A 21,338-nucleotide genomic window follows, 5' to 3' on the forward strand; every position below is an offset into this window, starting at 1 on the left:
TGAATCATACCTCCAGCCTTACCACCCTTGATTTTAAGAGGTTGTGGGCAGACTGCACAGAGGATGCACCAAGATCCTGGAATCCTTGCTTGACTGCTTGCATTGTGTAAGGGATAAACTGGAGTACAGAACCTTTGTCCGCAACAGCTCCAACAACTCCCTGAGCAACCTTTAGTTTAGAGGTATCACCAAGATACCGGACATCACTACCTTTTGTCATGGCTTCAAGTGACCCCATGCCCCTATACTTTTTAATCCGACGACCACCCTGGCAACAAAAATAAAAGAATGTAGAAGGTGCAAATACAAACCCTACAGCCCATTATAGTGGATACACACTCCATACGTGGTTGCTGTGATACAACATACATAACGTCATAATGACATAATGACATAAATGTGCTGGACCTGAAGTATTGGGCCCAACTCAGACCTGGCTCACAAATTACCTGATCCGATGCAGTACCAGGCCTGGGCTAGGCCAGGCTTGAAATAATCAAGCTAGTTGGCTACATCTGAAGTATATGCCTCGCTTTTGTATCAATACATTCTTAGCCCATGCATTTACCCAATTAGTAACACATGTCCAAAATGTATAAGATATGATCAAGCATTTAGTCAATTAGCCATCAATTATTGCAGATCCATTAGGAAGTATAATATTGAGAAAATAGTGATATATCTAATATTCAATGTAAGGTATCAAAGTGTGTATGTTCATTACAGTTTTAAAAGGTGTTCCTCAGGCACACCTAGGTTCACTGGAAAGGTTCATTCTATGGGGTGTACTTCAAATGAACCCAGGTGGTGCACCATTGCACCTGGATTGTTGCTATGTTTTGATGAATTAACTTGGAATTTGATGCTGAAGAAGAGATGGAGATCGATCAGCAGCTCCAAAGACATGATCTAGAAGGAAGACCTTTCAACAGGTCTTGGAATGGTACAATGATGGTATTTGGAAGTTGGAACTTGGGCTCAATCCGACACCAGGGGTATTTTTTTCATCAAAACATGGGGTCAGATTTGACTAGTTATAGTCAGTTCATGTATAAAGATTCAAAATCATCACACGAACTTCTTCTTCTTCTTCTTCTTCGTGCAAACAAAACCTGCACAAAACAGGGGCTCCGCCCCATTTATTTTTTTGGCTTTTCTCAGTAAAACAGGGGCTCCGCCCCTTTTATTTTTTTTTTCAGTTTTTTCTCAGTAAAACAGGGGCTTGCAGAGGTCTTGTTTCTTGCACAAAGGTGATCTGCCCCATTTGTTTTTTCAGTTTTTCTCATAAAAATAGGGGATCCGCCCCATCTTTTTCAGTTTTTCTCATTAAAACAGAGGCTTTGCCCCATTATTTTTCAGTTTTTCTCATTATACCTTCATTTTTCTTTTTTTATTTTTCAAAAAATTGTGCGCCTCACCTTGTGCAAAATGACCCTTGTGTCTTTTTTGCACCTTTCGCTTTTAAAGCACTGGATTAGATGATAATATATCACTAAGAACAGAGATATAATAATGTTTCATCAACCCCTCCCCGTTACAACCTCCACCCAAAAAAAACAACTAATTTCACTTTTGAGACGAAAAAAAAAAAAAAAAACTCAGCCCACAAACCAACACTATAAACCAGAAGATAAGCCTCACTGGCTTGATCATTAAAATCATCAAATAAATTATAACTCCATATTTCTCTTATAACAACCAACAGGCCTCCTATAACTTACACTCCCTACACCCTGAAACTCATTAACATCACTTCCACCCAGACAAGCCTGTCATAATGAAGGCTTTCTACTTCTCTCTCTTTCTTCTAATTCCAAAATACACCTTTCTTTATATATTCTTCCCCACCTAAAAAGAACTAACATTTTGCCAATTTAAACTTCTTTCTTTGGAAAAGAAATTTGAACTTTTGATACATTTGTAAAGATCTAAGATACATGCAGGACTCCAGTAAACTAAACACTAAGGGTTTTATACTTTAACTTGAAAGGTTTACTGAAATATAAAATTTATATATGATAATCTTATTATATAACATAACAAGAAAATGCACAAAGTTGGTACATACTAGATAAGTAGCCAATCTGACAAAAATACATAAATGGTATCCTAAACGTTAACCTATCTATAATTCGACTTAATTTTATTTTGCCAAGGACTATTCTCTATTTGGTTCCTTGGGCTTGTAACATCTTATGTAGCATTCTTCAATACACGCTAACCTCTAACCTCTTTTACCTGTAAAACTAACCAAAGTCTTGCCAAACAAACAGGTTTTGAATTCAGAATTCTTAAACTCCGGTTAGTGTCACCTTTGTTAAGAACTGGAAAAGATTAGGATAAGCAGGGACATTTTAGCAATTTTATATCAAATTTCTTTATGTAGAAGCATATGCATACTTTTATTCCACAAGTTCCAAAAAATTAACAAAAAAAGAAGTATCCTAAGCTTAATTAAATTAGCACTAGATTGCAGCAGGGCTTCAAAGGAACTTTCACAAATAACTGTCATGAAATTCTTCAAATTCTAAATGTTATAATTCACAACTACATTGTGAAAATCGTAGACAGCGCATTCAGATACAGAAAAGGCATACAAAAGCAACGGCTTAAAAATAAAAACTTGCAACAAGAGAAACAAGAAGTAACCAACCACCATATGCTTGCACAATTACCTATAGCATAATAATGCAGGAGACAAAAAGTCATCACTAGGATTCATCATATGAGAAATATTTGATAGGAAGACTAGCCAGATTATTATTTATTAACATGGAAATAAAATATCCATTTACAAAACTTATGGGGGGCTTGGCACATCTCTATTTGTACATCATTCTTCATATCACACATTAATAAAATCTTGACTATTAATGATCAAAAGTTAAAGCACTAATTCATTGGCAGGAAGTTGTTCTTAGTGTGATAAAAATATTTCCTGAAATATTACCTGATATTCGTAAGACCCAGGAGCCTCATTGCTGCCAGCTAAGAAACTACCCATCATTACAGTGGAAGCTCCTAATGCTAAAGCCTTTACTATGTGTCCGGAGTTTGCAATACCACCATCAGCAATGACAGGAACACCACTTTGCTCAGCAATAGATGAAACTTTGTAAACTGCTGTGGCCTACAAATTTGTGAGCAAGTTTATGTTTGAAGAAACATTATAAACCTCAAGGTATGTGGTAATTAAAACAAAAATGCATTTATGTAATTAAAACAAGAAATGCTTTCATTAGAAACAGAAATATGGATTTTATAGATCAAAATAAAAGTGCAACAGTACATAGACTAAAAAAGGTTGTCTCTCAATCCTTAGAAGAGGAACAAAACCAAGAGGCAGCAAAATCTATCAGTTTTTTTTTTGGAAGGTATACTGAATATGAGTGGGCACAGACTTCTTTATTTTTTATCAGACAGAAAAAACTTCTAATGATGATCTAACTACACAGTTTTGACTTATTCAAAATAAGAAATAATAATCCAGTACCTCTCCCAACACTATCCATTTAGCTAGATAGCATTTTCAGTTAAACTTTATGAGTACCTGTGTTTACATTTCAATATCAAGATGTTGATGCAGTAGTACAGGACTTGCAAATAAGGTCATAAAAGATGTCACTTAAAGGAGAGAATGTACAGCTTTTCTTGGTGGGGAAAATACAAGAATTAAGCACGATGTAAGGGTTGAAACTTCCAAATTTTCAATTTCAAGTCAAGTTAAAGCCTAGATAGAAACCAAAACTTAAATCACATCAATTACATGAAATCAGGAGTTGATATGCTCAATAACTAACAGAGTGAATATGGAGAATAAGATGTCACTTTATAAAAAAGAACTCAGCATTGTTGGGAAAATGGCTTAGGAGGATCCCCGTGGAAGTCAAGAATTTGTGGCCTTGTGTGATTGGAACCACTCATGGTTTGGCTTATAATGGTAAATATGCAGAGTTGCCCACAGAACTACCCATGCTTCTCCTTGGAAAGCAATTTTGGCTGTTCTTCCTATGCTTCTTTCCATCAGGTATGATGTCAAAATGCACTAGAATTAAAATTTGGGAAGATCTTTGGGCGCGGGGAGGGGGGGTCAATTATTGCCTTTGATTTTATTCTTTATCCAACTTCAAGCTTAAACCTACTTTGGTTTTGGTCAATACCTCAGAGCCAAGCTAATCTTGGAATCTTGGATGAGGTATGAAAAAACATGAATTAGCTCAAACTCTGTATCTCATTTCATTTTTTGAGGGCGTTTACCTCAATTTCTCTGCCTTAGATTCCCGGGTGTGTTTGGCTTCTTCATATGTGTTCCCTTAATCTGTGCTTCCCTCTTTACATCTTTTGCCTTTGACCTTGGAGATCATTACTCCATTTTCCAAAAACGATTTAATTACAGGATGGCAAGATGTGGCAAAATCCTTAATATCAAGAATAACTAAAAAAATGGATTCCACCATTGTGGAATCGGGTCAAACATAACTGTAATGGTTGCAGTCTTGGAAATCAAGGAGTGTTAAGGGATAGCATAGATCACTTTCTTTTTTTTTTGTTAAGTTTCATTAACGAAAAGAGGGAAGGATACACCTTACCGGAACCGCTCAAAAATATCAAAGAACAAAATAACCTTCCTAACCAATGACAAAGGAAATAAATTGTCACTATACCAGTGTTTTAAAAGGTGCACCTAGGCGCAGAGGCGAGGCGCTTTCCAGGCTGGGCATCTTGCCCAGTCTAAGGCGCACAAACCTTGAACAGGTGCTCGCCTCAGGCGGCCCAAGCAAGCGCCTGGATGATGTTTACACAATTCAACTTAAAACAGGATTCAAATAATATAAAAAAAAAACACAAAATAGGAAACTTAGGACAAAAGGAAGCTGAATCGACAGAGTCTTTGCCAAAACAACCAAAAGAAAAAAAAAAAAAAAAAAGTTTGGAGGGAAGATTTCCTTCGTCCAAAAGTTTGCGCTCCAAAGGACAAACCAGAGGAAGCTGAAGCTCATTCAAGCTCAAGTTTGTCTCTCCAAGCTTCTTTTTTTCACTTTTTATCATAAAAACAGGGAATCCGCCCCTGTTTTTTCAGTTTTTCTCATTAAAGCAGGGGCTCTGCCCCATTGTTTTTCAGTTCTTATCATAAAAATAGGGGATCCACCCCATTTTTTTTTCAAATATTCTCATTGAAACATATTGCTTTTCAGTTATTATCATAAAAACAGGGGATCTGCCCCATTTGTTTTCAGTTTTTCTCATTAAAATTGGGGTTTCACAGTCCACCCATTGTTTTTTAGTTTTTATCACTAAAACTGCCCATTCTTTATAGTTTCTACAAAGACTTGCATACTTGCAGAATTGCAGCCTTGCTTCTTAGTGAGTTAAAACAGTTGAGCTTTTCTATTATTAACAAGTAGAACTAGAATAGTTTATTTATTTTTGAAGATAGGTTCACAAATATGAGTATTGATAGTTGCAAATTGTAATTGTCATTTTCCAATAGGAAATTTTGCCAACCAAGTAAAGTAAAAAGATGGGAGACAAGTCCAACAATACTCAAAAAAGCAATAGGAAAGACCCAGGCTGGAAATATTGTTATTTGCAAGATCCAAAGAATTCAAATTCTGTCACTTGTAAATTTTGTGGCAAAGTGACAAATGGAGGGATCTATAGAGCAAAAGAGCATTTGATTAGTGGAAGAAGAAATGTATAAGTCTGTCCTAAATGCCCAAAAGAGGTGAAAAAAGAGATATTAGCATACAAGCATAGAAAAAAATGAATGAAAGAGGACATAATTGGAAGTCAAGAGGGCAGAATTCCTGATTTTGATGATTTTGAAAATATAATTGAAGATGAGGGCAGAATTAATGATTTGAGTGAATATCTCATTCAGAGGAATCCCATGGTTTGCTAACTCAATGGATAATGGCCTGCTAGGGAAGGCATAAAAATAATTGGATTGTATTTGGGAACACCTCATGGATAAGAAGGGAATCATAGATAGGTTTTTACCCGAGAGAGAAAAGACTAAAGAGTAAATATTTAGGAAACTACAAATAGAGATATTATATTTCCCCCATTCAAACATAACAGTTACAATGGTGAATAATAAGCATAACTCCACCAAACAGTCATGATCATCCAAGTTAAGCTCCTTTTTATTCTATGCTGAATGACTGAAATAAAATGTACTTGTCATTTGTCAACTCTGATATTAATCGAAACTGTTACTGATCGGAAAAAAACTAAATTTACATTTTCAAGATCTTGAATTAGGACACTGCCATATTAATCTCTCATCTTTGTACACCTCAACCACTACATCATTAAAGGAAAATTGAGTAAATTTCCTAAAGCCGCTAATTTACAAGCCAATATAACGCTACAGATCATCTGGTTACAAAAAGAGAAGTACAATCAACCTAAAAGTTATGTGTATTTGTACTTTAGTCCCATGGAAAATATGCAAAAAATAAAAATGAAGATATATTGATCATGGTGATTAAAGGAAGTTACCTGCCCTCTGCCAACAGCGCACACCTCCTGTGTAGTACAAATTGACCCAGAACCCATCCCAACCCTCAAAGCATCTACTCCCGCCTGAATTAGATTTTGTGCTTGATATGCTGTGACAACATTACCACCAATGACGTCCAACTCAGGATAAGTCCTCTTTACATATTTGATCATCTCTATCTGGTAAATCGAGTTCCCCTGCGAACTATCTAGCACCACTACATTAGCACCAGTCTTAACCAGATGCTCCAACCTCTCCTTATCCCGTTCCCTCGTCCCAATAGCGGCTCCGACCATGAACTTCCCATCAGCCCCTAAAGAAGGAAACCCTAATTTCGGAAATCCGCGAATCCTCTCCACATCCGCCGAAGTAAATAAATCCACAACCTCACCATCTTGCTCACTGACCAAAGGAACATAATCCAGCTTGTTCGCTGCTAAAAAAGCAGCAGCTTGCTCAAATGAGTAACCTGAAGGGGCAGAAACTAACGATTCTGACATGTATTTAGATACCGAAGTTTCTTTATCACTTAACCTCTCCCAATCAGACTTGGCAACAACACCCAACAACTTGGACTTGGAGTTCCCTGACTCGGTCACAAAAATACAAGGCGATGACGCAAAGTCCTGAATCGAACCGATCGAATCTGAAGGGGTTTTAAAAATGGGGTCAGAGATAAACGGAATCCGACGAGATTTGGCCGATCTAATCAATGCAGCTTGCTCAAACGGCTGGTTGTTGTAGTGCACGATACCAATGCCACCGAGCGACGCCATGGCGACTGCCATCGAGGATTCGGTAACAGTGTCCATGGGAGAAGCAACACAAGGAATCGACAGGTCGATGTTCTTCGTGAGCTTCGTGCTTAGGTTGACCGCGTCGGTGGGGAAGTCGATGTAGTGAGGGAGAAAGATGACGTCGTCGTAGGTATAGGAGTATCCCTGGTTGAAGAGGCGGTCTGCCGGAAAACCATCTTCGATCGGACCTCCGTTCATGGTGCCGGGGCTGTTAATGGGATCTCTCACCGGAAGCTGCAGAGCAAAAAGATAGAGAAGCGGCGAAGAGAAAGATACGAAGAGAAATAAGAGTAGGGGTAGACCTCGCAATTGGGTTGGGTGGGTCGGGTTCGGGTTGGGTCAATATACTTCGGGTTGACTTTCGGATTGGTTGTCAAATGCTTCGGGTTAGGGTTGACCATGGGTCAATTTGGGTCATTCCAAAAAATAATTAAAATTTTAAAAAATAAAAAATATATGAAAATGTCAAAATTAAAACAATTAACCTTAAAATTACAAATATAAAATACAAAACTTAAACATTTAACAATTTAAAGAGTAAACAATAAAAAATAAAGACTAAATAGAAAAATTAAAGAGTGGAAACTTCTAACAATACATAAATAATCCCAATTAGACTTGGCAATCAGATCAACAGGTTGACCCATGACCTAACCCGGATTTTTTGGGTCGGGTCGGGTTGGGTCACTTTCACGTTTAGGTATCTAAATATGAATCCCTAACCTTATTTTTTCAGGTTGGGTTGGGTTGGGTCGGGTTCGCGGGTTGGGTTAACTTTTTACCAGGTCTAAGTAGGGGTGATCATTTTCAGCCTAGCCCCGCCCTGCCTTGCTCGGAAATTCTGGGCTTGGGCTTGGATTTTGTGTTCAAGCCCAACCCGAGCCCAGGCCTATATCAGGCCCACAAATTTTAGGGTTGGGCTTGGGCTTAATACTTCAAGCCCAGCCCAGCCAGCATATATTTAAACTTACACATTTTGTGTATAATGTATACATATGTATACATGTTATTTTACATTATATTATATATAAATATTATAACATGACATGTATAATTTATATTATATGTAATATTTTATATTATATAATATATCAAATAAAAGTTTATATGCATATTATGTCATTTAATATAAAAAATTGTAGATATATAATGTTTTATATATGAAAGACATTGACCTATAACTAGGCTCGACCTAGCCCAGGCCCGTGTAAACTAGTCTAGGGCTTATGTTACAAGCCCGGACCTAAGCTTTAGCCCTTATCATAAGTGCAAAGCCCGGCCCGGCCCAGCCCATGATCACCCCTAAATAAGAGACATCAAAACTCAAAAGTGGCTAAACTGTGTGATGAATCAAAAGTTGAAGGGAAGTGGCGGAGAAGTTGCACTCCCTACGACAAGGTAACATTTGAGTTACAGCTCCTTATCTTATCACTGTCCACGTGGATGACGTGGAATTAAGTCGTGCTTCACAAAAATAACTAAGCATCATTTAGATGATGACGCATGATCCTGTCCACATCTAATCACAATACATTACCCCTGTGAATTGGGAATCTCCCCCTGTTGTGCTGCATAATACTATATAGGAGGATAGATATTCACCATGTGTGGTTGCGATGTTATGTGAGCAAACGTGGGCAAAGTTCTCATGGGCAGGAGATCCAAACTCTTACATGATACCCCCTCTATCGCTTTAATGCATCTTCAAGTAGGAATTGTTTGTGTAATATCCGTTTGTGAATGATTCATTATTAGTAAGATACTTTTGGATCCGATGTAGAACATCGTTAGTGTACATTGAGGCTGCATTTGGAAACGATGCAAATAAGAGTGAATATAAATATGTAAAGTGTAAAACAGTTCATATAGAATGTAAAGTTGGGTTAGTTTTGCATCCATAAATTTACCTTCTTACCAAACAAACTTTTAGGTGTAATGGATGCAAACCCAAATTCCAATAAAGCATATGCCTTTTTATCAAAATGACCACTTGAATGCAAATTGATTTCTTTTTTATTAATGTACTTTTACATTTTATTATAAATGTAAATATGCATTGGAAAATGTGTTTTTTTTTGTCATTTGTCAATGCATAAATGTAATGTTGCCAAACACAGGCAAAAGTAAAAAAGTGTAAAGTTTTACATCAATCAATGTAGTTTTTACATTGATTATCGATGTAAAATTTTATGAGTGATGAGGTTTTACATCGATTATCAATGTAAAACTCCACTCCATCCAAATGCACACAAAACTGAACCGCAGTGGAGTTTTATGCCGATCGTAATTATATGCTCTTTCCAAATGCCTACAAAACCAAACCAATGTATTATTTTACATCACTTCCAAATGTAGCCAAAAGGTTTCCTATCTTTTTTTTTGACAAAAAGGGTTCCTACCACATTACCCTTTTAGGCTGTGTTTGGAAGAGATGTAAATGCTGCATTGGTGCATTAATGCATTATGGTTCAACTTTGCATTCATTTGGTTTAAGCAATAAAATACATCGAGCATCGACGTAAAAGTGGTAAGGTGTCAAATTTTACTTTGATTAAGATAGAAAAATATTACTTCAATTTTTACGAAGCAAAAATTTACTCCTAATTACCATTGAAGTAAAGAAGATACCAGTTTGCTTCTTCAACAAACCCCTTAGACATCGATGGCTTCAACTTAGATTTCTTTCACCACTCCTAATGCAAATAGGTTTGTTTCTTCTTCTTCTTCAACAAACCCCTTCTCTAGGTTAAGATTGGTTTGCATCAATGGCTTCAACTTAGAACATTGTCAAATCAATGTGTTGCTTCTTCTTCTTTAACAATCCTCTATTAGACAGTGTATGCCCTTAACTCCAATCAAATTGATGTTCTAATACATTTATTGTAAATGAATAAAAGTACATAATTGTTTCATGTTATGATTTGTCATTTCTGTGCAATTACCCCTTAAACTAGACACTTAAGAGGCTCATATTAGTTTAGATTGTTCTTGACTGTTTGATAGATTTGGGGAGTTTATCCTACCAAGGCAGACACTAATGTGTTGCCAAGAAGGTTGGGGCAACCTGTTTCAGCTATTAGGGTTTGATCTAAAGCACATGTAGTGTGTGCTTGTTTGAAGCACTAAACTTGGACAAATTTCCAGTTATGCCCTGGACTTTGGAGACTGGTGGGCAAAACTAGAAAATTACACATAACCCCTAGACTCGATTATGGTACTACATTGAGTGTTAGATTGAGTTATCCTTGATATACCAATCAATGAGATCCTTTGGCGGTCAAAACCTGAGTATGTTGGGGCAGTCTAATAATTCACTTTAGTGGGTGATCATAGTGACAGGATCGGTCCCTTTATCGGACAAAGTGAATGATCGGGACTATATTTTCTTTGATGGAAACCAAATCTGTCAGTAGCCAATTTTAAACTTATTTAAGATTTGTTTTGCAAAATATATTTATATGATATCTATATATTATGCTTTAAGAAAAAAACTTTGCAAAATGTTTTAATTCCCAAGACCCATCTGAGCAAAGAGTGCAACATTGCACCTTATAGCCAGGGAGAGGTCCTTCTTTGTCGGGTAGTGGTTGATCATTATGGGCTGAGAGGTTAAGTGTACAAGACCATTTAGGGTTTTTACCTAATGGGCTATATCTTATGTAAGTCTATTGTCCTTGGGCCTTTATAAGATGGTTGTACTCAACGATCATTTAATGTACATGTTGGGTCCATTAAGAGCCCATACTGATGGACTTAGGGGTTCACTGTGCTAGATAGTGAATTCAGCCAGGCCTTTTCACAGAGGTTGGGCCGAACCCATGCGGGCTTATGTGAGGTAATTATTGGGGTCCCATGCCATACAAATTGAACCTAAATGGGTTAGCAACTATCTTGGGACGTCAGCCACTTGCTTAATGGGCTTAAAGCCCATAAGTAATATGATTAATCAAGATGTCACATGATATGATTAATCAAGATGCGATATGAGGCAAATTTGGGTATGGAGCACCTAATCTTATAAGAAGATAAGGTCTATCTCTAATTAGAGTCTACATCTAATGTAGATCTAGATTATCTCCTAATTAAATTAGGAGAAATCTCCATAAGAGATTATAAAAGAGGAGGGGGCAAAAGGCAAACCAGTCCAAGACAACTTAATATTTTTGTAGTTTTTGGTCATCTCTACACCCTTTTGCCTCCTAGTTCGACTATAGCTTTGGGACTGATAAAGATCACTTCTTTCTCTCTGGTTTTTGTAGGAAAAATTCAGAGAAATCTCGTGTTCACCTCCCTTGTACGATCAAATGTGTTGGACTGCAGTTTTGCTAAGAACTGTGTTGCTGAACTGACTTCATTTCAAGTTGCACCATTTTCAGTGGAGGCTGTTTTTGGGATTTAGTTTGGGCGTGAACTACTACTTTGGGAGATACATTTGTGGAATCTGTATCATGTATACTTTTCCCTTCCTTTTGGTTTCAAAATTGGTCCAGTTTCAGTTCAATAACGATCCTAGAAAAAGTAGTTTTTCTAAAACTAGGAATGTGATTCCTGAAAAGGTGAAAGAAAATTTTTGAATTTTTGCCCAACCATCTTGCATGATCTGGCTATTCATATGATGGATTCCCCCTTCTTCTAACCCCTTCTCTAGGCTAAGACTAGTTTGCATCAACAGCTTCAACTCAGAACATTGTCAAATTGATGGGTTTCTTCTTCCTCGTCAAAACCCAAGGCATCGGCATCAACTCAAATATGATCAATAGGTGTGTTTCTTCTTGTGAGTGGTGTGGGAAGGCTACGTGCGGTGATTTTTTTAAAAGACGAAGGAAGGTTGGTGTGAGTAAGGTGGTAAGGTTACGCATGGAGGTCTCCTTGAAAGAGGAAAAAAGGCAGCAAGCAAAGGGTAGGCTAAAGGCTCTGATCGATAGAATGATATTCTTGTTATGAGATAGACCTCCTTTTATAGGGAGAGATCCTAAGGTCCTAAAAGGAAGGAGCCAAAAGTGTTTTATTCCCATTAGGAAAGGGAATCTTTGATTCAATGTTAGTTGTCAGGGGAACACTACTAGGTTTTTGCCACATGTCTTATGAGATATATCAATGACAAGGTTTCTTTTCATATGAAGATTCTCATAATATACATATTCTACTTCCTTTTGTGAGTTACCTAAACTGACGTGGTACGAGCGTCATCAATATTAATCTCGCATGTCTTATAATCTTATTGGTTGTTTTGTCACATGCAACATCGGTGAATCACGTGTTTCTTTTCTTGTCTCTAACCTATGGGCATGAGCTCATCATAGGTTTTGCGATGGCTCTGAACTTATCATACACTCATGATGGTTCTGAGCTTATCACAGGTTTATGATGGCCTTGTGCTCATTGCAGATCTCTGGCAACTTCGAATTCCTTTTCGGTGCTTTGGTTTTGGGATTTTTGTAGGCTCATGGTGGCCCTAAGCTCATCGCAAGCTCATTTCAGGCTTTGAGCTCATCACAAATGTTTGCCAAGTCATGAACTCATCATGGGTATCTTTGTGGTATCGGTTTAGCACCTTCCGTGCTATTATAATTGTGGTGATCGACATGTACCTACAATTAGCCCCCTACTTATTGGTAAGTGGGAGCTTATTTATAAGCATTTGGAGGTTTGTGACAAAGTGACGAGTACAAAAAACCATGGGTGTCATGGTACCTTGTTTCTGTGATTCTTCGTGGCATATAGTAGATGGGTTTCCTAGCTTTGCATTTGTTGTGTTGGGTCTAGTAATCATTCCTATTCCTGGTTGGGATGTATGACAAACTGTGTGCATAAAAATTTTTAAATGGGATAGGTTATTAGCCCCTCTTCTTATTGGTAAGTGTGCGCTTATTAATAGGCATTTATGTTTCTAATATATCTTGGTGTTATTTGGGCCAAGCGGGGCCAATTGCTTTGAGTTCATCTTCCGCATACTTGGCATTGATTATTTAATCATTGGGGTCGATTGTATTGTCATACTCAGCCCCCCTATCTTTTGACAGAGTGATTTCTATCAAGAGGCATTTCAGTATTAGATTGTTTTATGAAGTTCTCAGCCTCATTGCGTCTTGATAGAAAGTAGTTTGTCGAAAGATAACTATTGGTTGATGATTTAATTTCCAGCCCCTTATTTTGAACAAGGTGTTCTTTGTCAGGGCAGTTTGTAATGGTGATTTGATTTTATTCCCCCTGTTTCTCAATAGGAAATGCTTTGCCAAAGACAATTGAGGTTGTGATTTTGATTTCCAGCCCCTGTCTTTGGTAGAGTATTTTTCTGTTGTGAAATACATTCTAGAATTTGGTTATCTAGGCAAGGCTTTCATCCCCCCTTTGTGTTGGTGGGCATGCCCAACTCGTGACTCTCTATTCTCTGTAATCATTCATTGGAGGATGGAATGACTCTTCTCATTCTTGCATTGTGTACAGTGAAGTCAACCATTATATGTGTGGTATGATCTTCATCATGTCTTACGTATAATTGTCGAATCACATTTATATGTTACAGGCCATGTGTGGCTTGGGATTGGGGGTTATTTGGTTGAAAATGGTGGCCCGATGACATGGCAATGCTTTTAAATTGGGTTGACGAGTGCCCCACTCTTTTTAAGGGTATTATCATAATTTTGGCATTCCAACCTTTTTAGCTGATTGACAGTGGGTGATTGGTAATCATTTCGTTTAGTCTTCCACGACATCATTTGGACTAATAGGCTCATGCAAAGCTTCTATAAGAAGGCATTGCTCAGATGGTTCTTGTGCTTTCTTTTGCATTCCTTCTTTGAGTCTATTGGTGCCTTCAGTGTTTGTTTGTTCTCCCTTTCTGATTTCTCTTCTCTTTCATTTTCTTCAACACCTACTCTTCTCGGTAATGGCTCCCTATGCATAGAAGAAGTCTGGGAAGCCCGAGTGTCCATTTTTCAATTTTGTGAGAGTTGTCGACACTGAGGGTCTCCTTTTTTAGCATGAATCTGCAAAAATGGCTGATGATGGGAAAGGTTTTTGGCCCCTCATGCCAGTTTTAAGGGGTAAAGATGGTGAGTTTGATGTTGTAGAGGGGAAGGAACCGATGTGTCTATACGGTTGCTTGGGTCATTCTATATCTTTTCCAGTGTCACAAGCCAAGGATGGATGATTTGAAGTCACCAGTGAACTATTCGGATTGGGCATGTTATATTATAGATAACCCTATGTTTTGTTGATTGCTTCATAGTGCCGAGCTTCTTCGCTTCGTCGATTGTTTCATGGACCTCTTGAGGAAGGAAGGGGTTACTTACATGAAGCATCTCCTTGCTCATTGGTGTTGCCATACTCACACTTTTGTGGGTGCTTTTGGTGAGTTCCGTGTCACTATCGAAGATGTTGCCGCATTGCTTGCTCTTTCGTTGGGAGGGGTCACTTCTACCCAACACCTTCAGTATGCAGAGTCTATCCCTAGCAGTCTTTTGGACTTGTACGCAGAGCTAACATAGGAGATTCACATTTTTAAAGTTCAGGTCGACGAGTCTACAACTCGTGGGAAGTGGCCATTGGAAGCTTGGAGTGCATATTGGTTCGAGCAAGGGCTCAGATGACGTTATGGTTTGGAAGGGGGACAACCAATTCCATCTTGTAGCCTTCATTCTATATGTTATGTCTCAATTTTTATTTCATGGTAATCCAAATTATGGTCTTTAGATAGTGTTGGTTCCCCTTTCTATTCTTGCAACCAATGGTAATCAATTACCATTGGCGTCAATGTTCTTGGGTTACCTCTTCAAGTAGATGGACAACACCGTCATCAAATAATGGATTTGAGTTACAAGTGGCATTGCTCGTACACCTTTTCCCTTTTTATATTTATGTTTATTTATGAGCGGTTGTAGCTTAGTGTCATGCCTCGATGGTTGTCTCCATTGACTATCACCATGGAAACACTGGAAAGGGATCAAACCGAAGAAGAAACTCTAGATGTTTACCGTGGTAAATTGTGGCTCAATGTGAAGAGGCTTAAGTAGTTTAGTGATGCTGAGATCGAGTCGAAGCTATCTTCTCTTGAAGGCTTTGTTCTACAGCCATATGTTCAACCCATTCGTCTCTCCATGTTGTTCTGTGTTGGTGTCAATGTCCCTAAAGATGGTGATCAGCAGCATGCCGTTGATGCCAACCATGCTCTCACTCGCATCGCACGCCTTATTCTTTGGCCCGAGGTCATCACATATCTTGATCGTGCCAGAGAGGCACAAGTGGTAGCTTATCGTCCCGACTGACTTCTCTGTCAATTTGGTTATGATGACATGGGTTTGCAGTTTGTGCGGCTAGGAGGTGAGGATGTCTTTTGGACTTGTCGGAATGACTTAGCGTTTCCTGATGTTTCATGTTTCCCTTTAACTGGTTTCAAGAGGGATGAAGTCTGTAAGCCTGTTTGCTCAAGTTATTTGTGTTCTCTTTTTGGCGGGATGCAACTATTCATGGTTGCTGATCCCCGCCCTCGTCACATGATGGCCCTACCACCAGGTCATGCAGTTGAGTAGGAGGAGGAAGAAGTCTTATCTCAATTCGATGCCCCTCAAGTGGTTCAGGTTGTTGTGGAGGAGCAGGGAGTCCTGGGTGTTGACGGTAAGGGTAAGCGCCCTACTAGTGAGGAAAGTGAGACCAATCATCTCATTCCACAGAAGAGGCGCAGGGTAGCGATGGTGCCTCGGTCTTTTTGGCCAGTAGCATAGGGGCCAACTGATGTTTCGGTGTCCATGTCTGGCGATTTGGTGGCTCAAGGGGAAGAACAACCTATTGAAGAAATGTTGTAGGATCCATTTGGAGATGTTGTTTAGGATCTCCCAGGTTTTCTGACTATGGTGGTGGATCAGGCAAATGCAAACTCAATACAATCGGCAGTTCCGGTTCCTCCGACTACCATGACTACTATTCCTGCAATCAATGGGTGGGTAAAGAAGGTGGCTCCTTGCCCTTGGAGGAAGGAGCTAGAGTGTTACGAATTGGTAAGTTTGTATGGTGTTTTATTCAATTTATGTTTGGATTAATGTTTCTTCTATTATTTTGTATTGATCATGCTATTGTAGTCATTTGTGTTGAAGCGGGTACATATTGGGGAGGCTTACCCTGAAGTTGAGGTCCTACAAGTTCCTTCTGAGGGCATTGTGGATAAGAAGGTATGCATAGTTCAATTGTATTTGATTCTTTATTGTGTTGCACTTGCTTCTACTAATTATGCTTTCTTTGCCGCAGAGGAATGTGCTTATGGTGCATGTGATTAGGTGTCTGATAGAAGATCCGAAATCTCTTCAGCTCCCTGTTGAGGGGCAGAAGTCACCCGAGCAGTGTTTCGTCAACTTGGAAGAAGCATGTGTCGGGATGTGTGTTGATGAGGAGGGTGTCACTAGTGATTATGTGCCCAATGATTGTAAGGAAGGGTGAGAATCGTTTAAGGTGGCGGAGCAACTCCCCAGTGGGCTAGCGGGCGAGACTGAAGGTGCTGACCAGGAGCAACAACCATCTGGTGGTTTGTTGGTTGAGGGTGAGAAAGAGTAGGAGTAGGTGCCTTCTATTCCCGTATTGAAGCACCCCCCAGGAGTGTGGTGTGTGAAAGTGGGCGGGAGCAGAGGCCCTTTGTTGTGGTAATAGAGCAGCCCCCCAGTAGTCTGGTGGGTGAATCCGATGATGGTTAGGAGTGGAGGCCTTTTGTTGTGGTTGCGGAGCAATCTCCTGGAGCAGAGCATAAAGGGCTTCTAAAGTGTTGTTAGAATAGCCCCCTAGGGGATAGCACGAGGAGAGGATTTTTGCAATTATGCCAGAGTAGCCCTCTAGAAATATGGTAGCTGAATCTCAACGTGAACAAGGGGCTACACCTGTTGACCACGAGGCATATGATACCTATAAGGTCTTAGTTGTGCAACTTCCGTAATCTAAAGTTGCATTGGGGTGTTTCTCAAAGGCTAAGGAACTCCACAAGTGCCAAAAGGTTGTCCAGGCGTGTCTCTCAAAGGCTAAGGAGAAAATGATTGCTCTACCCAATAAGGTTGCTCGCTAGGTGAAAATGATATGGCGATTTGAGGAGGAGGATAAAGAGATTTTAGAGACCTGAGCGCAACGACAGAGCTTGGAAAAGACAAATTTGATGAGAAATGAGTGGTACAAGGAATATGATCTTTGCATTTATTTGTTGTATAGAACCATTTTTTTTAATGAAAATGACAAATTTCGTATTTTGTGTATTTTGGCAATTTTCTTGTGTTTGTTTTGCGATGATTGTTTCCCTCTTAGGTTGTATGCGATAATGTTCTACTCTTGTGTGAGATATTGGGCTGAATGTAGTTCTAATAGGCCCATATGGCCAAACATATTATTAGTAGGCTCATGATGGGCTATTTTGATGGTTTTCTATTGTAGTCTGGGCTCCTATTAGTTTTGCTTAGGTGATTTTTCTGTCTGTTAATCAATTTGTGTAGGTACCCTACTTATCAAATCATGAAAATAGAAACACTTATTTGGTGTCAATAGTGATTGGATAACACTCGGGGTCAGAATGTAATTCTGTCAGGTGTCATAGCGCTTGCTCATGATTGAATGTGTATTGACCCTATGGTGCAAAGTATTTTTGGGTTTTAGGTAGGCGTATGAACCTAGAGTGTGCTTGTAATAACTATCATTTGATTGCGCATAAATGTTAGGCTATGGCGGGTTGTTGTTATCGTATGGGATTATGTCACTTAGTTGTTTTTTGGATGTGGCAGGATGTGTAAATTGTTTATCGTAACTACAGATGCAATGCCAACAAAGCAGAAAACAATTGTAAAACCGGTTTACCTCTAGCTCAAAACTACGTGGAGTGAAAACTTCTGTAGGAAAAGAAATATGCATGAAGCTAGGAATGGATTCCTAAGAAGAAGGTAGGCTGCTAGGAGCTAACTATCTAATCAAAAAGTCTGGGGGTAATGATGGAAAAGCAGGAGCTAAGGAGTTGAGTGCAATGGGTATCGATGTATTAGGTTGTAATTTGCATTAAAATGGGAACGAACTTAGAAGGGGTGGAAGGTATAGGCAATTTAGGAAAATGGTTCAAGATAGCTCTTTGGATGGAAAAACTATTAATGCTTCTATAGCCGACTAAACTGAAGAAAAGCAAAATGCAGTATGATGTGAACAAGTTTGGTCTTTATCATGAAAACATAAAACCCAAGGAAATATTTTCAAAACACATCAAAATCAAGGAAACACTTGATTCAAATTAAAACAATAGTATTAAACAATTTGTTTGGATTACCACAAGTTTAAGAAAAAGCTCAGATTAGTCTTTTTATTTTTCACCTTATGGAATTTAAGAAAGAAAAAGAAAATAATTGTATTAAGCAATTTGGGAATGTCGATTCTATGTATAATACAAGAAAATGGACTTCTAGCAATGAACATAACCATTGATAGAAGTACCCAAAACCGTTGCTAGAGACCTATTAAACCATAGCTTAAAAATATATATAACAACAGTTTATCAAAAAGAATCGTTGCTATATAATATATATAGAAACGATTTATTTTGGAAACTGTTGCTATATAACACATATTGCAACGGTTGTTCATGAAAACCTTTACTACATAATGCTTATAGAAACTATTTAACAAAAAAACTGTTGCTATACAAAGTTTATCGCAACGGTTATTCGTGAAAACTGTTGCTACATAATGCTTATGGCAACGGTGCATCCAAAAAATTATTGCTAAATGATACCTATAACAACAGTTCATCATGAAAATTATTGTTACATACTTACATAATACCTATAATAATGGAGTATAATGAAAATAATTGCTACATACTATATATAACAACAATTCATTAAGAAAACTGTTGTTATATGATACCTATTGAAATGGTTCATAAAAAAACTATTGCTATATAATATCTATAGCAACGAATCATCATGAAAACTATTGCTACATAATACCAATAATAATAGTTTATAATGAAAATCATTGTTAAAAGTTACATATAGCAATAATTTAACATAAAAAATCGTTGCTATATTAAGTAATGATATAACCTGTCATAAGATAATTGTATGGTTATTAAACCACATTGCAACTTGTTATAGAATGAATAGATACTTATCAAACCATATTGTAACCTGTGAAACGATAACACTTTTTGTAAATTTTGATTTTCTTAATATGTAAATGTAATCACAAAAAATTTACATCATTTAACAAAAGTAATTAATGTTTATAACAAAAAACATAATAAAATAATGTTCTTGTTTCTAACAATAAACATAACAAAAGAAAGTATCCTCCATGTTTTGTAACATCCTCATTAATTCAATAATGTATTCAACGTTGTGTCCCTCCTTCTGAATCTGCAAGAGTTGACAAAATAGTATAAGAAATAAAAAATTAATTATTTCACACTAATCAAAATGAAGTTGCAAAACTATTTAAGTATAGAATACTTACTAAAGTTGTAGGCCATGCAATCACTACTGAAAAATGCATCTATTGAGGTAGTCATAAATGCTTTTATACAAAGTGCCTCTAAAACAAATAGGAGGCGGCTAGGTGACTACATTTAAAAGCCCTACCTTTATATGTTTTAGAGGCACATGATTGAGAATTAGAGATGAACAAAACAAATGCCTCAAAAAATAGGTTTTAAAATCACACATGACTACCTCTATTGCACTGATGCTAAAAGCCCTTTATAGAGGCAAATAAAAATGCCTCTAAAAGTCCTCTTTCGAGGCAGATTGAATTGCCTCCAATTGATTTTGAGGCAACTTTTATGTGCCTCAAAAGTAATATGATAAAAATATCAATTTAATTTTTGGAGGCACTCTTGGCCACCTCTAAAGATATTTTATTAAAAAAAACATTTTTCATCATACAAAGTACCTATAATAACCTATATTTAACGTTAAGACAAAAGATGTATGAATTATATTTAAACAACTTCATCCAAAATATACAAAATAACCTTATTTCATTATGATTAAACAAAAACAATCAAATGATACACCACTTGAGTTTCATCTTATTTCTAATAGCAAGAGGAGACCAAAAAAAAAAAAATAAATAAACACATTCAACCCCTATTGTCTTTCTTTCTTGACAACCTAAAAACAAGATAGAATCCAAAATAAATCCAACTATAAATAGGAGGTGGTCAGGCTAGGTGGGGATAGTCTCCTTGAAGGACAAATGAAGACCGAGAGCAGAGAATCAATCGAGAGATTAAGGTAAGGGGAGTGATGAGATGGTTGAATAGCAAATCCAATAATTGGGTTAATCGGGGGTTGAATGAATGTCCCTTGTTATGAAGAAGATCCTTATTTATAGGGAAGGATCATGAGATACCGAAAGGAAGGAGCCAAAAGCGTTCATTTTCTACTAGGAAAGAGAATATTAAATTCGCTATCGGCCATTAAGGAGTGTTGTTGGGATTTCGCCACATATTCTTATGGGATTTTTTGAGGATTGCCTTTCCTTTCACCCAAGGATCCTCATAGCCCATGTGTACTACCGCCTTTTGCACCTTATTTAACCGATGTGGCGCTAGTGACATCATTGCTTAGCGGGCAACCTTTTATTAAACCTATGTGGCACCTTATTACACCCGCTGCTTAAAATTACACATGCAGTCAATATTTAAGCCCAATTCTAAACGAATCGGGGTTCCATAGTGGTCCAGGGTTTATCATGGAACCACACTCCTCCAAATTTCATTGTTGAATCGTGTGTGTCCGAGGTTTATCGCAGAGTTGCACGCGTTCAAGGTTTATCATAGAACTGGATGCGTATAAAATTCATCACAGGTTTAACTAAAGTAAGCTTTTGGCATGCGTCAAGCGTAGGTTCATTGTGATCGTGTGATAAATCGTGTGTTTATCGCGGGTGTGCAATGTATCATAGGTTCATCGCAAATGACAGATGAGTTGTAAGCTAATCGTAAGCATCAACGTGGTATCAATTTGGAATTTTCTATACCCTAAAGGATTGAGCGAGCACTATGTACCTACACCAACTTATAAAGA

At 37.8% G+C, this 21,338-nt stretch overlaps 1 protein-coding gene across 2 annotated transcripts in view; it reads right to left on the reverse strand.

Annotated features, from left to right (window-relative positions):
* The window catches only part of LOC104613005 (inosine-5'-monophosphate dehydrogenase 2-like), a 28,909-nt gene extending 21,333 nt beyond the window's left edge, over nt 1-7,576 (reverse strand). The window contains exons 1-3 of one of the 2 annotated variants that reach the window (XR_016082996.1): nt 6,505-7,566; nt 2,951-3,130; nt 11-268 (exon numbers count right to left, since the gene is read on the reverse strand). Coding sequence is in view for 1 of the 2 variants with exons in the window: in XM_010280683.3 (XP_010278985.2) it covers nt 11-268; nt 2,951-3,130; nt 6,505-7,500 (1,434 nt within the window). In the remaining variant the exon portion in view is untranslated. Of the gene's footprint in view, nt 1-10; nt 269-2,950; nt 3,131-6,504 lie in introns of both variants that reach the window. The other variant, XM_010280683.3, reaches the window with a different exon arrangement.
* Between the last annotated feature and the right edge of the window lie 13,762 nt (nt 7,577-21,338).

The sequence above is a fragment of the Nelumbo nucifera genome, chromosome 2 (assembly GCF_055504915.1).
Source record: "Nelumbo nucifera cultivar China Antique chromosome 2, China Antique-T2T, whole genome shotgun sequence".
In the NCBI taxonomy this organism is placed as follows: Eukaryota; Viridiplantae; Streptophyta; class Magnoliopsida; order Proteales; family Nelumbonaceae; genus Nelumbo; species Nelumbo nucifera.